General features: G+C 35.3%; 1 protein-coding gene across 8 annotated transcripts in view; it reads left to right on the top strand.

Annotated features, from left to right (window-relative positions):
- The window catches only part of PCDH17 (protocadherin 17), a 90,485-nt gene extending 75,612 nt beyond the window's left edge, over positions 1 to 14,873 (top strand). For 7 of the 8 annotated variants that reach the window (XM_086881149.1, XM_086881145.1, XM_086881144.1 and 4 more), the window contains 2 exons: positions 2,265 to 2,339; positions 10,290 to 14,873. In XM_086881149.1, the coding sequence (XP_086737275.1) occupies positions 2,265 to 2,339; positions 10,290 to 10,972 (758 nt within the window). In that variant the 3' untranslated portion in view covers positions 10,973 to 14,873. Of the gene's footprint in view, positions 1 to 2,247; positions 2,340 to 10,289 lie in introns of all 8 variants that reach the window. The other variant, XM_086881151.1, reaches the window with a different exon arrangement.
- The last annotated feature ends 3,918 nt before the right edge of the window (positions 14,874 to 18,791 follow it).

Here is an 18,791-nt window from a genome sequence, read left to right as displayed (position 1 = left end):
TCTGAAGGTATCTTCAGTAAGTGTCTTTCAGAAACTAATCCACTGTTCATGGAGAATCTGAAAATGCAGTATTGAATCTGTTTACATGTATAATTCTCTTTGCCAAACTGGTTATATTTAGAGAATCAGATTTGAAGAAGACATCCTTAATTATCCTTTCTGATTGATCTAATTGGAGCACTATCCAGGCAGAAAGTTAAGTAGGATAGCAGTATGAAACTTAAATTGCTAAGAGAATGTGGATTCCTCACTTTAGTGATACAAGGGTAATCCCATTCTGCAAATCTTTCAAAGGTGGTAGCAACACACCAGCAATTTCCTAAATAATAGCCTAAAGGACCCTCAAATCATATGATAATGAATATGTTACTTAGCATGGAGAAGACTCTATATGCTACTCTTAAAAATTTCATTCTTTTATAAGAACATATTTCTGCATCTCTATGTCCACTGGAGAGCTCCTTAAGATGTCTAGAGAACCTAAAGATTTTTCTGAGAGCAGCATCATGAAAAGTGTTCTTCCTCCTATTCTGTCAGATGTGTGGTAAACCTTCCATGAAAGCAAAGTATATGACCAGTTTATGACATCAGCCTTTTGAAGCAGAGGGTGATACCCATTTCGGTTTTCCATCTCTCAGTATAAGACCCACATGGTCTCATTATGGCTGTTAAAGGAGATTTTTAATGTAAATCCAGGCATACTGGCAGGAATATGGAGGAAAATACTCTCACCAAAGTGTCCAGATTTTGAATGATGCAGCATCCATGCTGCCTTTGTAATTATTTTTATAAGACTTTGCAAAGGAAAACAGGTAGCATTTGGAGAGTGTTAATGCATTGAATTCTTTTGGCCAAAACCAGGCTCCTACACAGAGGCTGGCAGACTTCCATTCAACAGTCTACCTACAGTCAGGATGTAAACAGAGCCATCAAAAGGACATGGAATTTTCTTCAGAAACCTGTCATGTCTCTCTCCTCAGTGGCACCCTCCTCAGTCAATATCTGTGACAAGTTATCATATCCAAATTTGAGGCAAGCTTGCAAAGTGAAAAGCTTGGTACCTTCTAATTAAAGATTTGTACAGTGAGATAATTGGCAACTGGCAAGGAAGGTTCAGTGGTGTAACATACAGCTCAACGCTGGTGGCTTGATGGTCTGACAGATGGAGATAGCTCCTTTAAATGATGGAGATTTTATATTGGTAATTTTAGGAAATGTCAACAGCATGATTATATTTTCATTAATGTTGTCTTTTCTTCCCATTCATTGCTTTTGTTTGTCATAATCACTTGTTGCCTTTTGTCTCTAACTATACAATCTGTTAATATTTGTCTAGGTGGGCTCACAATGGTCCTGGTTAATGACTAGATTATAAGCATTGCCACACTACAATATGCAGCATTCACTAAATTCACTAAATTCACTAAATTAGATACAGAAATCATTAATACTATAATTATGACTATCTCACAATAAAGTTAGTAAAAAGAATTTGAATATCATGCAAATTGTGCAAATGATTACACAAATTCTGTTAGGTTTCAGATTTAAGAGTCATTGCTTTGTGGAAGCTAGTGCTGAAACAATTCCACTAATATCTTTGGCACTGCCTTGATCAAGAGTGAAAATTGCTATATTAAAAATGTGCTTTCTCAAAGATCCACAAGGCTGTTCTCTTCTGTTAATTACTGCAGTTTAGTTTTCCTTCTTTCTCAGGAAACAGCTTGGGGCTTTACAACAAAGATTTACAGTTTAAGACTGTCAATGTGTCATATTGCTAAAGTTTCCCTGTAGCTTCTCAGCTGAGAGCGTGGCTGGCACAGCTAGCCTTTGTGTATTTGCTACCTGCAGCCCTGGGCTAGGAAAACTTTCTTATGTGGGATGGGGAAGAGAGTAAAATGACAATTTCATGACTGCTGTATGGTCTTTTCACCACAAATTAAGACCAGGGCCAGTCACATTATAGGCAAGCACTGGAAATCAAGTTTCTTGATTCTTCACTGGAAATCCATTTTCTTCTTTTCTCCTCTATTAGGAGGAAATGAGACATACTTTTTACTAGTTAGACATTTTCAGTTCACTGCCAACTATAAAATTGTGTGTTTGTACCATTGAGAAAAATAGTGAAAAATTTCAAGGGCTGTGAGCTGTGTCTGGGCCATGGGTAGAAGCTGTTTTTCTGCTGCAGAAGTTTTGACATTGTTGTGAATTTTGGAAGCAGTGCCTATCCCTGTCTGTGACTCACAGGTCTGATTTGCCTCCAGAACAGCAAGGCAGAGGCCAAAGACCCATTGTTGGGATCTGTGGACCAGCCCGCTGTGAGGATGGAAAATTTTCAGGTAACACAAATATTTTCTTTCTCTTATATTGTTTTGAAATAAAAGTATGTACTTTTCATTAAGTTGTAATAATTTAATTAAAGCATACTTCTGTAAGAAATGTTTTAAATTTTCCATTGTGCTCCCTGTAATCCTGAAGTATTCCTTCAATATTTATTGTCTGGGACAAATGTGGACTAGAATTAAATCCATAGACCATCACAGTTTTATGGTTTTTGAAGCATTTTATGTCACAACAATATAAAATATATATTGTCTTTATCCTGTATCCAGAAAACAAACAAACTAAACAAAATCCCAACACCACCTGTGAGAAACTGTGTAAGGATTATAGACCTCAAAAACTTGTATTTATAATATCAGGAGAAAAACATGAGATCCAAGAGGTTTAAAAATATGGCAGTCCACTCTCATTTTACTGCCAGTCATTTTGCTAATCTGAGCTGCATAATTGCTTTGCCTGACTGAAAGGAGCCTTTATAAAGACAAGCCAATATAAATACTCAGATAGGAGACAGCTCTGTTTAATAACAGCAAGAGAAGTATAGAAGTATTTGTTTATCTCTGCTCATTTATGTCAAAATCAATTGTAATTAAACAGAAATCCAACCACAGAGGTAGTGCTTTAGCTGATTGTTCTCAATAGAAATGTCATATAGACCCGGTGCTTAGGACATGCCAAAACACACATTATTTGTCTCCTGTCATAAATATCTACTTATAGCCTTTACAGTTCTTTATTAAAGGCAATTGCCTGTCTCAAATAAAAAAAAATAAAAAAAAAATAAAAAAAAATTTAAAAAATATTAGAAAAAAAAGCACCACCATTTAATGTAAATTCTGTGACGTTTTTCTGGTCATATTTTAGGAATTGCTGAAGTTCTGAAAAGCAGAGTTAATTACATTCTCTGTTAGATATTATGTGGCATTTATTGTCCATCTGCTTACACATATGTACAGAAAATACAGATCTTTCACATCTATTTAAGGTATTAAAAATATGAAGCCTAACATTATTTTATTAGTCTAAAACAAGTACTGCTGTTGGTGGAGATTTTTTAAATAAAATCATAGAATGGTTTGAGTTGGAAGGAGTCTTAAAGATCATCTAGTTCCTACTGTCCTGTGATGAGCAGGGACACCTTCCACTAAACCATGTTGCTCAAAGCCCCATCCAGCCTGGCCTTGGACACCTCCAGGAATGGGATAACCTGTTCCAGTGCCTCACTACCTTCGGAGTAAATGCTGTGTTTGTGGTTAGACCAGCTGCAGAGACTTTTACACTTTTTTTCATAACTGAGTAAATTCTAGATGGAAATATTTTCAATAATGAACACAAATACATATCAAGCCTGAATGGACTTGATCTCCTACACAAGTCAGTGTGAACTCTGTGTATGCCTTCATAGACAGATCCTTCTCATGTGAAAAAAAGGGTCATCAAAGATATGCTTTACCATTCTCTGTAACACAATGAAGAATACAGCATATCAAGAGTGAAGGTACTATGAAATGCATGTTTTCAAAAAGAGGGTAGCATATATTTTATAATGGGTCCTCTGTTTCTTTTTTATTTGGATCTGTTGATAGGCATTCCAGTCAATGTGATCAACCTACGTAGCATCCCTGACAATTAACACTTATTTTTAGCTTCCACATTTATAGAAAGGAATTTTAAAAATAGTTAGAAGAAGGTGTTTATGCAATAGTAAAAACTAGACATCCTCCATTGGAAGAAAGCAAAAGGATATCTGAAAGATAAACTTTCCTAGGACAATTAAAAATAACAAAAGCTACTGGTATTTTAAAATATTTAGTGTTATTCATGTACTTATGTAGCCATATTTTTATTTGGTCTTTATTGATGAACAAATGACAATAAAAAGCTGCATTTTTAAATATTTTGTGAGAAAGAATTTCTCAGGAAAGAATGCACTTGAATTAATATTAGTTCAAATTTATAAATTATAGTGATATGAACTTTGTCTGTCTTGTTTAACTCCAAGTAAAATTTGATAAAATAATTTACAGGTTTTGTGAGGAATAGGATGGCATAGATCTAGCTGTGGGTCTAAGCCTATGACTATTTATATATCAGGCCTGTGTATAGGGATAATAATCATTTTAATAACTTTAATAACTTTAAATACATATAGATGAATTTATTTATGTAAATATATTTATAAGCATATACTTATATGTGTATGTACATATATTTATAGTCTGATTTCCCATATATGGGAATCTTGACATTTAGTATTAAATTGTATGGAGTACTTCAATGCAGACTATAGTGTTCTTCATCCTATAAGTGTAGTACATAAAATATTTCTTGGAAATGTTTGCTTTTACCTTATACTTGTTTTTCTGCTTTGCATGTATGTGTAATTTAAATAACTAGGGATAAGTTAAATTTCAGAAAACATTGTATTTATTGACTTGATTTTTCTACTGAGTCACTGTTTAAAAAAATGATAATTCTTGAGCTCCTTCTTTGTTATCATTATGCAAATTCCGTATAATTAAAGAGTCAAAATAAGATATCTGTTTTAGCCATTGAAAGAAGCCAGCTATCTAAAGTATTAATTAATTAGGTTCATAGAGCAATATATTTGGGGTGAAATCAGTACCCATAATTAATTCTGTTCACAATATTTATAAAGAAGTGTAGGAAATTGTAGATAACACAATAAAATAATCCTTTTCTTTTAGTCTGCTGTGGAAGGCAGACTTTAAATCCTCTGGTAATAGAATAAAATATGTAAGATGTGTCTTCTGCTGTGCCAAAATACATACCTTGCATTACAGTTTATATGTTGCCAATCTAACTTTCACCCTAAACCATCTTGAAATTTCCATCCAGAGTAGGTTTCCTATCTAGGTGACTGTTGTTTACAGTTATCTTGTTTCCTTTTCTTTCTACAGCTGATAATTTAGCAGTTCTATTTTAGTGTATGTTCTCCCCTAAGTGCATAAAGCACTTCTGACTGTTTACCCTTAGAGCTCCAGAGAGTTAAGAAAACCTCTAGACTGCTTCTGTTTATTGTACACACATGCACTGTTAAGGGTTTATTTTCAACAGGAGGGAGACAAGCACAGAGATAAAGACCGATGGTGCATATCACTCTACCAGCACATCTTGCAATACAGCACAGCATATAAACTATTTTAGATATATATATATATTTTTACCTTTGAAGTGATTCTATTTTCTCATATGTACTAATTTGGCCCTTGGTGGTGATAGTTTACTTCATGTTAGTAGTTTCTAGTGCAAAAATCCCTGTTCGATTTTCTTCACTGTGCGATAGCTGTAGCAGTCAAAATTACAGGCTAATGGTGAGACAAGCAGCTTGTAATGTATGATAATCAATACTCAAAATCCGTTCCCTATGATGTGACATAAAAGAGTGAAATGAAAAGACAGAGATTTTCAGGGCTAGAGCACCAAAGCTCATGCAATGCAGGTGGGTTTCAATTCAAGGTTATTCCATGGTTTTTTGTTCTTTTTTGGCTTCATATTTAATTCAGTCACTGCTATCATGTCCAGGGAGCAGAAATGGAAAGTTAGTCAATACAGTGAGTAGGAATGCAAGTATAAAAATTGCTTTAACAAATGCAGGAAGTGAGAAGGGGAAAGAAGACAGAGCATGCAATATATACATAACATATATATGCTATATGATATATATCTCTTTAATATAGAGATTGCCAGAAAACTTTGTATTTTTGTTGGCTATAATGAATAATCTAAACGCTGTGTAAGGCCCCTACTTATAGCAGTGTATGTGTATGAACGAGTGTGAGAGCTAAAAATATAAATCTTCAAACACAACTTGGTTGCAATAAATTAACGTAATGAGTGTTGAAAATCTCAAAGCATAGTTTTTGGCACAGTACTGAATACCTACTGAATAAGTTTACAGTACTTATTTCCAGTGACTGAGAACTTCTCTGATCTTTACCTTTCATCTGAGTTTGTTCATTTCAATTTTAGTTCAGGGAATATTTATTTTTTAAAAGAAATACATTTCAGCCAAATTTTAGAAAAACAGTTGGTGTCAAAATAGAATTTTCTAGTTCCCTATTTCATATATATGTATTTATGTATATATATTTGTGTGTGTTTTCAATATACATAGATAAAAGATAGAAAATAATTTTATTTATTTATTTATTTATTTATTTAATGTATGTTATGATAATATGACATAGAACTAGTACCTGAAACACAGAGAGTTTTCCCTCTAGAGATGGCCTTCTTGTGGTATAATGAAGTAGACTGTGATTTTTGGTTTGGTTTCGTGTGAGAAAGGAAGGAGCAAAGAGGGATCTTGCTTTGATAGAGTAATTGAAAATAGAGGAGCAGAGAAAAGTACTGGTCCATTGATCGTGCAATTCTGCGCATTTTATGGTAGCTAACATGCAGCAGGGTTTTATTTTTGTCTTTTGTTATAAAGCAACAAAACTGTTTACAAATATCTATACAAAGGATAGTTAAGCTTACAACATAAAAGTTGGGAAAAAAAAAAGCTGGAAAGCTGATTAGTTGTTTAAGTAAACTTTTAAAAGTGCCAGAAAGCTTTTACTCAGAATTGTCATGAATTCCATATAAGAGAAAAATAGCTAGGTATTGTTTGGGAAAATCCTGAAGAAAACACCTATTTCTCCTATTTCTGTAAGTCCACTTTTAAAGTTAGAGGCTGAGCTTGCTACAAATCTACTCTGAAGGATCAAGAAGATGGGGACGTTTTTAAAAATATATTGATTTGGTTTGTTTTGTGGAGTTTTATGTTTCTGGGTGGATTTTTTTTTGTTTGTTTTGGTTTTTTTTTAGGAGGTGGTTTGGTTGTTTGGGGATTTTTTTTTAGAGAGAGAGAGAGAGAGTAGCAGTTTTTCTTGGCTGTTTCAAAGCAGCAGCTGTTTGGTGCTGTAGAAGCTCCGAAAAACTAGATACGGAGAACTTTAGTGGAGGTGAACTAATGGGTGGAATGAGGTGTATAGCTATGTCCTTCATTTGTATGGCTCCCATTTCATTAAGCAGTTGCCACACATATGTTGTCTCTGCGGTTATGCATACCAATGCCATCTCATTCAAGTGAAATCAAACACAACAAACTTAAATTCCTTCCTTAAAATCTTTTCATTTCTGCCACTTTGTTCCAGTCCCAAGGTTGGGGTTATTTTACTCCTGTTTTTCATCATGATAATTTTAGTCTTTATTGGATACTAAAACCAGCATATGGATTAGTTTTCCTTGGAGATCATAGAATCATTGAAAGTTTTGGGTCAGAAAGGATCTAGAAATATCTACCATAAGCAGGAATGTCCATCACTGGATCAGGTTGCTCAAGGTCCTGTCCAACCTTACTTTGAAACATTTCAGTGATGGGACATCCACCATTTCTCTGGAAATCTATTCCAGTGTCTCACTACTCTTATATCAAACAGTTTCTACCTCATGCACATCTAAATGTGCTTTCTTTCAGTTTATGCAGCCCAGGACACAATCGGCTGTCTGGGCTGCGACCACACACTGCTGGCTCATGTCCCCAACTTTTCATTCACCAGTATCCCAAATCATTCTCAACAGGTCTGCTCTCAATCTGTCCATCCCCCAGTCTGTATTGATACTGATGACTTCTCCAACCTAGGTGCAGGACCTTACACTTGGACTTGTTGAACTTCATGATGGCCCCCTCCTCTCAAGCCTGTCACAGTCCCTCTGGATGGCATCCCTTCCCTCCAGCGAACCAGATGCACCAGTCAGCTTGTTGTGATCCTAGGGTGCACTCAGTTCCACTGTCTATCTCATTAATGCAGATAAAAAATAATGTTGGTCCCAATGTGGACCCTGGAGGGCCACCTCTCATTATGGACACCTCTCACTTGGACATTGAGCCATTGACTGCAACTGTTTGCATGTGATCATCCAGCCACTGCCTTATTGATCTGACAGTCCATCATCAATCTATCAATCTCCAATGTAGCACAAAGAATGTTGTGGCCATAGCAATATTTGATCATATCAAAGGCCTAACAAAAGACTTTGCCTTGTCCACTGATGCATTCACTACATAGCAGAAAGCCACCAGATTAGTCAGACAGAATCTGCCCTCAATGAAGCCTTGTTGTCTGTGTCTAATCACCTCCCCATCTTCCATATGTTTCGATACATCTTCCAGGAAGATCTGTTCCATGATTTTACCAGGTACATAGCTGAGGCTGACTCACCTCTATGAATTTTATGTTTAAAGCCTTTATGTGACATCCTTTTCCTCAACAAGCATTTTCCTCTGCTGCCCCTGTACCTGATTCTCTCCTTCTTTTGGTATTTTTTCAGGGTTTGCACCAGACTTAAATTTTAAATTCTTCAAGGAAGGGAGCATATATAAAGAATGACACTTTCACACAACTCTATCATTAACAAGTATCAGTTCTAAGCAAATTATCCCATTTTAATATCACTGTGATACAATACAATTTTAGTTTAATTTAAATCCTGTTTATTCATATTTTTTTAGAAACGTGAAAAACTTTTTACACTCTTGGATTCCCACAGATCACCTTTGATGTTTCTTTTCTCATGTTTCTGCAGTGCAATCATCCATTAATCCTGGTATATCTTCTGGTTATAAGATTACTAGGAATTTATTTTCTAATTTAGAAAGATGATGATTGCTTAAATTCTTCTCATCTTTGGGTTAACATGTTTGCTTTGTATGTCTCTGCATGTGTGTTTCATCCTTATATTTAAAGGTATATAAGCAGTTTTTTGTCTAACTGGAATTACATGCATTTTTTAAATACTAAATTCCTCAAAATATGAGTATTGAACCCATCTGCCCATTTTGTGAAAGAAAAATTATTAATAGCTAAAGATCCATGTATAGCTCACTGAAACCTAGACATGATAGAAGGATTTATTCAATTTATTATTTTCCTTATTCCTGATATTTGGTTAGAGTTGTGAGTACAAATATAAGACAGTAAATATTGGTCCAAATGTAACCTATTTAATGTAAATGACACACAAGCTGAGGTTTTCAAAACAGAAATTTCTCTTTGAATTGTAGAACAAGAAGTACGAAACTTATGTTCTAAAAGTGTAGCAAAGGAATCTCATTTAACTATATTCTCTGACAGAAATAAGGATATAGAAATCCTATCTGAAAACATCATCAGTTCAAATAGTGTGTCACCATTTGTCATTCTTCCAAATTGTATGTATTGAGCAAATCCATTTTCACTTAGTTGCACCAAAACAAAAAAGGGGAAAACTGATTACATGATCCATACTCATGTCTAATAAAATTGCAATATGCACTTTCTGACAAGCTTATATTTAATGCATACTGATGGAAGATTCTAGTTCTCTGTTCTCAGCAGGAAAAGTAGGCTTTTTAAGAAAACCTTTTTATTTTGTGACTGTCACACAACATAACAATTACAAATGAAATGGAGGTGACAAAAAAAGAAAAAACAGCTTGCTGGTTTTTATGAAGTGTTTGTATTACCAGAAAGGCAGTCACTGCTCAGTTATTTGATTTGAAAAATTAATCCTTATAATTCCTTTTGAGTTCCCTAAGTACTGTTCACTCTTTTCTAGTATGAGTTTTACAGAACAAAGACTAAAAGATTTCTACAGCAGATTAGTTTACAGATGAAGCTCAATTCCACTGAGAATGAGTCTCTAATGACCCCTTTATACTTCCATTGGGCTGTGTGAATGCTTTAATATGTGGAGAACAGAGTTAAATAAATCTATTGTCTCAACTAACAGGTTTATGCAAACCTTCTGAAATATTTTAATTATAGCTTCTTCTTTTTCTCCATAATTAAGTAACCAGATGTCAAGTAAGCCCATCACGTGATGATCATAGCGTATCCATTAGCCTAAATAAATCCACTTATAATTGGAGTTTTTTCTCTTTCTCCTTTGTTTTGCAGAACAAGAAGAATGTGTTAACTGCACAGATGAATGCAGAGTGCTTGGTCATTCTGACAGGTGTTGGATGCCACAGTTCCCTGCAGCCAGTCAGGCTGAGAATGCAGATTATCGCACAAATCTCTTTGTACCCACAGTTGAAGCTAATGTTGAGACTGAGACATATGAAACTGTGAATCCCACTGGGAAAAAGACTTTTTGTACATTTGGGAAAGACAAGAGAGAGCACACTATTCTCATTGCCAATGTTAAACCTTACTTAAAAGCCAAACGTGCCCTGAGTCCTCTGCTTCAGGAGGTTCCCTCAGCATCGAGCAGCCCAACCAAGACATGCATTGAGCCTTGCACCTCAACAAAAGGACCACTGGATGGTTGTGAAGTGAAATCAGGAGCCTTGGCTGAACCAAGCAGCCAGTACTTGTCAGCTGACAGTCAGTATCTATCGCCCAGTAAACAGTCAAAGGACGCTTCCTTCATTGCATCAGATCAGATGGCTAGGGCCTTTGCAGACGTGCATTCCCGAGTGAGCCGAGACTCGAGTGAGATGGACTCTGTTCTGGAGCAGTTAGACCGTTCAGCCCGGGATCTAGGCAGGGAGTCGGTGGATGCCGAGGAAGTTGTGAGAGAAATAGACAAGCTCTTGCAGGACTGTCGGGGAAGCGACCCTGTGGCCATCAGAAAGTGAGGGGGAAAATAAGGACAGGCTGGCAGTTGCATTCCTCTTCTGCTGAGTGAAAGTAAATAAATAAATAAATTCCCTGGTTGTAACAGAATCACAGGAATGAAGGAAGACCAATGCTGCTTTAAGGCTTTTAGTGAACATCTGAAGTGCCCACAAGTATGTTCTTTTCACTGCTCTTTCTTTTTGACAGATAACACTGGTTTCATTTTGACCAAACTTTCATTAGGACAGAGTCAAGTACATCAAGAACAAAGTGAAAGAATGAAAGACAGTGCCATTTTGACAATCTGATAGGAAGGTGTGAGAAAGATGGAATGGAAATACGTCTGATACTTTAAGACTGTCCTCAATAGCTGATGCTGACTTTACTGTTTACGTATAAACCCCAAGAAAAACAGGGTTGAATAATGCTGATCTGTGGTGAATTTCCAGCAGCCACCACAGGCTTCTACTGAAAGTCCTATAAAGAGTTCTTGTAGTAGTCCAAGTGACGCCAAACATTAACATTCATTTGTGGTAAACCTTTATGTACAAAGTTATCTGCCACAAATATGAAAAAAATAAAAAAGAAAAAAAAAAAAAAGAACAATAAAACAAAAAGAACCATTCCAGTTCATTATTCAAGAAAACATATCCTCATCATTAATGAAACACTACATATCATATTAAGGTTAAATGTAAAATGATATAGTCCATCTTGTCCTGCACACACATAAGCTAATCCACTTGATAAAATGAAAAAAAAAAAAAAGATTTTAATATCTATTTAGCATTTTAGTGTCCAACAAAGCTATAAATAGTTAGTGACAAGTTAAAAAAAAAAAAAGAAAAGAAAGTGAAATAAAGTTTGGGGAAAAAAAGTTACCTTAAGGGTAATACAGAAAAGAAATTAACATTATTAACACTTTTTTATTCATTTGTGGACACTAAAATAGCTCAGGAAAGTGAAAATGTCAGACATCCACAAAAATCACATGGTCATTTAAATGTGCAAATGTAAGAAGATTCAGTGTGTTTACATCAAATGACATATTTTTATTGATTTATTGCAGATTCAGTGCATATGAGCCAAATTGTTGAGTGTATAAGAGCTATATTGTGTATTTTATTAAATTAATATATAGTTGTGTTGCAAAAATATTTGGGCTTATATTGTAAATGGCAAGTGTTGCCTCAGTAGCTGTCGAACTCTATGAGTTTTGTTTTTTCCTGCTTCCTTTTCCCCATGGAATATGGGAAGCAGCGCCTCAGAGCAAAGTCTCTTGTTTAATGTATGGTCTACGAAGTACTGCAGTACATAATCTGTTCAAAATATGTTTGAGTGAGCTGATGGAGCTAACTGAACAGCCTACAAATACGTCCATCAGTCATGGTTATGTGCAAGTCCTTGTAGAAGCTTCTATTGCAAACCCATGTTTAATAACAAAAATTACACTCAAACCAACATCTGGAACCTCCTTGGGTTTTTTTTTCCCCCAACACATGCAGCCAGCCTGTTCAGTGTAGGATATTTGATTGAATTCTTCAGAGATGCCACCGTTTTCAAAGTTTTGGTATTAAGTTTATAGAGCTGAAAAATATGTCAGTGCCAATGTGGCATGAGCAGTATTTTATCTGATTCTTTAGACTGTGCAATAGCTTACTGCAGTTCTAGATAAATACTGCTTATTCTGGGGGGTGTTTTTAGTCAGGTTTTCACTTGATCTGAATAATATTTGCAGAATAACTTAGAATAACTTGGGATATAGTTTTTACTTTTTGTTATTGCTTCTTAAGAGTGTTTTTATTGCATTTGAAAAATTCAGAATTTCCTTCAGATGAAACTTGGAAAAGAATAAATTAACTTCCACAGTACAAGAAGTAGCAGAAGAATAATAGCTCAGGATTTGTTCCTTATATACTTCAGATACTCTGCTGGAAATACCACTATGGCACATTGTTTAAAAGCTATGTATTTGGTATCTCAAATTTAATCTGTACTATAAAAACATTTATAAAAGGGGTTGGCAATCTGAAATACCACATGCCATAGTTTTTCATCAGTTCAAGAAAAAGGTTGACCCATCAGCCTATTTTGGTTTTGGGATTGCATTTAAATTGTGATTTTAGCTAGTCAGTCCTACAATTAATTATCTTTGGGAGACACCAATTCTGACAGTTCGCTTTTAGCTCCTGTTAAAAAATGTCTGCAATTATATGCGAAAGGAAGGATCTTGTACATGTGTTATCAAGCTACTCTCCATGTTTTGGACAATTTATGTATCTAAAACGTGGTGTTGTCTGTGTTATATAATTTTTATTTTTTTTTTTTGGCCAGGAGACCCGAGATTGGTTTCGCTTGATAGCTTGATAGCTTGAAATTCCATAGTGGAGAGGATTCTTATTGTTTAATCAGTCTTTTCTACGTATTTCCGTGGTGCCCACCACTTCAGTGTCTGTGCACCAAGTCTTTAGCTCTGCCAGTGAGATCCATTATTCAGCAAAATCCAAGCCAGTATGTAAATGCAGTCAAGTGATGGAGATTTGTGTATTTTATAAATTATTTTAACACTGAGTAACCAATTGTACAATTCATTGTATGTTTCTAAAGACATAAAACCACAACATCCTGAGAAAGGGCTGTGCCAATGTAAGAGGAATTTACCTTAAGGCTCTCTGTCACTAGTGATTTACTAGCTTTAGCTGTTTAACACATTATCTGTATTTAGTAGTGATTATTTATTTACCACTCTGAGGTAATTCAGAATTCATGACTCACAGCTTTATAGAAGAGTTTAGAAAATCTTGCTTTTATTTAATTTGTCTTTCAACTGCCTTGTTTTGTAGAACTCTGGCATACTGCTTCCCAGTAAAGGATTAGCCCAGGTTAAAAAATTTATTTCACAATTTAGAATGGATACATAATGAACCAATAAACCAGCAGAGCTTATACAATGTAAGTTTTGCTGGTTCAGTCAAAATTAGCATGATTGTGTGTGAAGGACGTACTGCACACAAAAGAATTTTAAGTGTTTTTTCTCCATGGTATCTCTACTGTCACTATCAGAGAAAGAGGCAGCAATGAAAGATAAAGTTTATGAGTTATTTCTCTCATTTTTTACACACATGCTTTGTAAGACTGAAAGAAAATATCTGTCACAAGTTTATAAAAGGAAAGTTGGAATTAAGGGAGGCAAGTAAAGCAACTAATAAATTTGTACTGTACACTGTGAATAGTGAATAAGGCATTCTGTATCTTTTTTTAATTTAAAAAAGCCAGCAACTGGGAGTTCCTTATACAATTGGCCAATCAGAACTCAAAATCAGAGCTTTCTTTTCCCCCCACCTTTTTTTTTTTTTTTAATTGGCTTCTTTATGAGGAAACAGATTATCCTGAACTGTGATTTGGCACTTAATAGGCGTTTCCCAATCCGAGTTACCCCTGGAAGTCAAACTTTGATCACAGTGGAGCAAGATTCACCATTCAAACAAGCTTTCATGTTGCTTGCTGTCAAATGGAGGGGAAATTGCTGAGGTCAAGGAGGAGCCTGAAGCCTAGCATAACATACACCCACTCATTATTGTTTAATTGCTTTCTTTTGACATCAGGCAGCAGTTATTATTGCATTAATTTAAATGGGAGTTTTGGCTATCAAGATTTGTTGACTTGAAGTGTAATTGAATGAAATCTGATTAAGGTTTTGACTTCTCTGGCCCAATTGTGATACAGGTTGGCATTCTCATTTATCAGCCCCTGTCTCCCCATATGGCTCAAAGTTGCACCAATGACTGGTGAATGACACAAAAAAACCAAACAAAAGCAGCATACATTGTATGGATTTTCTCAACCGCTATTGTTTAATGGCTGTGTTTAATGTGACCTATCTGGAAAATGAGGACTACGAATAAAAAGCGATTACTAATAGTGGTGTTGCCTGCTTTTGCATTCATTAACACAGAAGAAATGTGTTAAACACTGCATACCACAGGGAGCCTGATGGTAATTACTTTGGAAAAGCAACTTGTGGCAATGCGGCTGTTACAGCTAGTTATCAGTTTGCCAAAAAAATGACAGTTCCTGCTTCATTTATTAGAAATGTGTAACCGTTTTCTCTCAACAGGAAAGTGGAGAAGAGTTTTCATCAAGCTGGGTAGGTTTATCTTTTAAGCAGCTGATGCACTGAATCCCTACAGGCTATTATTTGCTCATAGAAACATGAAGCTGAATAAAGGATATTTTGGTTTAATACACTGGTGTGAGTTCACCAGAAACATTACAAATGGGGTGGGGCTGTAAGTTCTTAAAAGACTGTCAGCCTAGCAGGAGAGATCAGAGCACTGCTTGAGTATACAGGTGGAGGACAGCCTGAAGAATGCAAAGAATTGGTTTTTGCTTTTTAACTTTTTTTTATTGTGTCTTTCTTAAGAGTGTGAGTAATTTTCTTCATGTTGCTGTAAAAAATGTGACAAATTTCTGGAAAAATGTTACTAAGTCCTATGTCTGGTTTTTTGAGTTTGTTGTTATAATTTAACGCTTTCATTAACCTCTTTCGTTTGGTTGGGTTTTGCAGTATTTGAGGATTATGAGATATTGAGAATGTCTGCTCCTGTGTAATTGTAGCAATGACATACCAAATAGTGTAAAGCCTGTAAACCAGATTTTTTTAGGTTTTTTGTTTTGTGGGATTTTTTAGGTTTTTTTTTTTTAAGTGGGGAATTTTTTGACTTTTGGTTGGTTGTTTGTTTTGTGGGTTTTTTTTAAGTAATTAAGTTTATAGGCATTGCTATTGACAGCTAAATAGGGTTTCAATTTATTCAGAACACTACAGGTATTATAAAGGCATGTGCTATCCCTGCAGACAGAATTACCTTTTACCCATTGCATTTTTTCTGCAAGACTCCTTGCCAGAAACAAAACCAGCCTGCATCTAGTTAGCTGCCCATCTTAAAGCTGAAACCCAACAATGTTTTCTCCCCTTTTCCCCGCTACATATATCTGTCTTTCTACAGGCAAATTTCCAAAATCTAGCAAGCCACTGTCTGTGCAAGTCCTGACAGAATGTACCTTATGCTGCTGATGACCTCACTGGACATGGGATGTTACTTTTACTGTCTTCAACTGTGTGTGATTCAGAGCTTGGCTGGATCCACAGTATATGTAGAACAAGTCATAAAGCATCCTGGCTTTTCTTTACCCAGAATACAGAGTCATTGATTTCTCATTTGGAAAGTGGCCAGTCTGTCAAACAGAGATTCTTAGATCTCCTTTAAGCCAACCACGTCTTACTGCTTCAGGGTGTTCACTCATGGGATAAATACCCTATCCTTATCCTTTATTGAGTCTAAGACATGAAAGCAGCTGAAAGCTTGTTTCTTCAGTTAGTAATGTTTCCCTAAAAATGAAATTCCTCCAGTAGAAAGGACAACTGTCTGATGTACGCATAGTTTGATTTGTGAAAGGTCACCTTAGTTTCAGTAGTGCATGAAGAAATGGATCAGGGAATTAATGAGCCACCGAAGAATTTTCTGAGATGTATATTCCATAATGCATATGTTATGATTCAGGGAAAAGAGCACAACATCTTGGTTTATTTATTGTTGATGGTTCCCGATAATGCCTGGCTTACAAAAACATTTAGTTCAGATTTTGGGGAAACATTTTTCTCTGTCTGGGAGACGTATTATTTTTAATATTTTTAGGAAGATTTTTTTTTGTCTTCCTAAATACATACTAGTCAAATGTTGGGCTCTTTGTTACTTTGTGAAAATGGTGTTCTGACACAGTTTCTCCCTTTAGGTTCTTTACATTAGAGATAATACCTTTGATATGGGCAAGACTCCAAAATGTCTGTAAACATTCTGAAACTAATCTCAGTAAGAGTTAATGGCGTAGGACTAGCTTGAAACATAGATGATTGGACACCAGATTCAGATGTTGACCTAAGGAGGAAAGGAGTAATGAAAATTCCATTTCTGTAAACATATTTTATTTGAACACTAACTCTATGGAAATTTTATTATAGTGCACCTACTGAACCGCTACCAGAGGAACTAGGGGAACAGTTCACCAGTAATCCTCAATGTTTTCCAAATTAAAAGCAACACTGAAATTGTGTCTGGAAATCAATTGATTGCTGTGGCAGTATAGAAATGTCTGCAACAAGAAATACTCCTTTACAAATTTGCAATTACATTTTGTAATACCTGTACATTTCCCATCTTTTTAAGCGTAATCCCTCACTAAAGTCTTTTCAATAGCTTGATTTGAGAGCGATAAAAATGGATCACTAGGCTGGCACCAGCATTGAAATAAAAACACCATACGTGTCTGACCATCAGGAAATGACATCTATTTCTGTTATTACTGTCTATAGGAAAATATCCCATGCATATATTTTTTAAGCCTTGTACAACAAGCATCAATTATGATGCTGCATGCTGTAATGATTTTCACAAGTGACCCTATTAGTCACCACTCCTTTCTTTTTATGTGCCATTTTAAAATTCTTTACACTGAAAATTTATCTAATGTAGAGAATTTGGAATAGATTTCTTATTCATCTTCACACTTCTTACCTTACAATAAAAAATATTCATCATAATATTTTTAGGTAAGACCTTAATTTATTTCTTGAAATTCTTTGGTTTAAAATTTGATTAAAGCTTCTTAACTATATTAAAAGTATAAAAAATAAAAATATTTTTATTTTCTGATTTAAATACTTATATTTTATGATCAAATTCTTCATTCACTATTGTGAGTTCAATGGGGAATCTTATTAGGAGTATTGCAATAAACTAGGCAGCTCTACATAAGAATCTTTTCTTGATAACTAAAGATATAGCCATTTCATCTTTAGTGAAAATTATTTATTTTGGATTTTTTTACTGAAAGTATGAGAAAAAATAATCTGATATGTGTATTCTGGATAACTAATACATTCAACATCCTCTAACTATAATGCAGTTTAAAGTAGTGGTATTTCATTATGAGTATATGTTTAGAGGCTGTCTCAGACCAGATGAGAAATTGTATTTACTCTGAATACCCTCTGTGTCACTGTGCTTGAAGATGCACTGGCTATATGAATGATTCTGTATTCCCTTGTGCCTCATTTTACATTGAGAGCAAAAGTAATATAAACACTCCTATATCATTTAATAAGGATTTGTAGAATACCATGTGAATATAGTAAATACAGCAGAGTACACGCGAAACTATTTTTGACAATATTATAGTACCATTATAAGAGATTTAAAAGAGAGATACTGTTAATAAGCTTTTATGTTTGACCACAAGATAAACGTCGTGAAAGCGCTGTGACTTTGCCACGTTTAAGGGTTGTAGTAGTACTGGAGAGCACCAGAGTAAGGGTCCTGTTCAGACTCTAGGTTTCTTTTGTGCTGTCTTCTTCTGGAAGAGACTCCAGAGGCTGGTAATTATGCTTCCACCCTAATTTCTGCACCTCCACTGGCCAGTGTAAGTGAACCTCGCTCCCTGGTACACAGCAGCTCACTGCCACACTGCCACTCAGTGCTCTGATGTTACCTCAGCAGAGTCTGTTTAGGTGACTCATTTAGAGATCCAACATGGACAGAAGGCCAATTTTGTTAGTACATCTTTTTGGACATGACAAAGTAAAACACAGCAATCCTTCTAAAGGAAAAGAACACCCACTTTTTGAAAAAAGTAACAGTTTTTGAGAAGTACACTCCAGAACTACCCCATTCCCCACCATCCCACCACAAAAAAAATAAAAAAAAATTACCCAGGAAAAATAGTAAATATAGCCTATAGCCTTGCTTGTAGGCACTTTTCCCTCCACAATGTAGTCAAGTAACA

This window comes from Cyanistes caeruleus, chromosome 3 (assembly GCF_971803275.1).
Source record: "Cyanistes caeruleus chromosome 3, bCyaCae1.hap1.1, whole genome shotgun sequence".
NCBI lineage: Eukaryota > Metazoa > Chordata > Aves > Passeriformes > Paridae > Cyanistes > Cyanistes caeruleus.
Note: the sequence above shows the minus strand (reverse complement) of the source record. Positions and strands in the feature narration are given on the sequence as shown.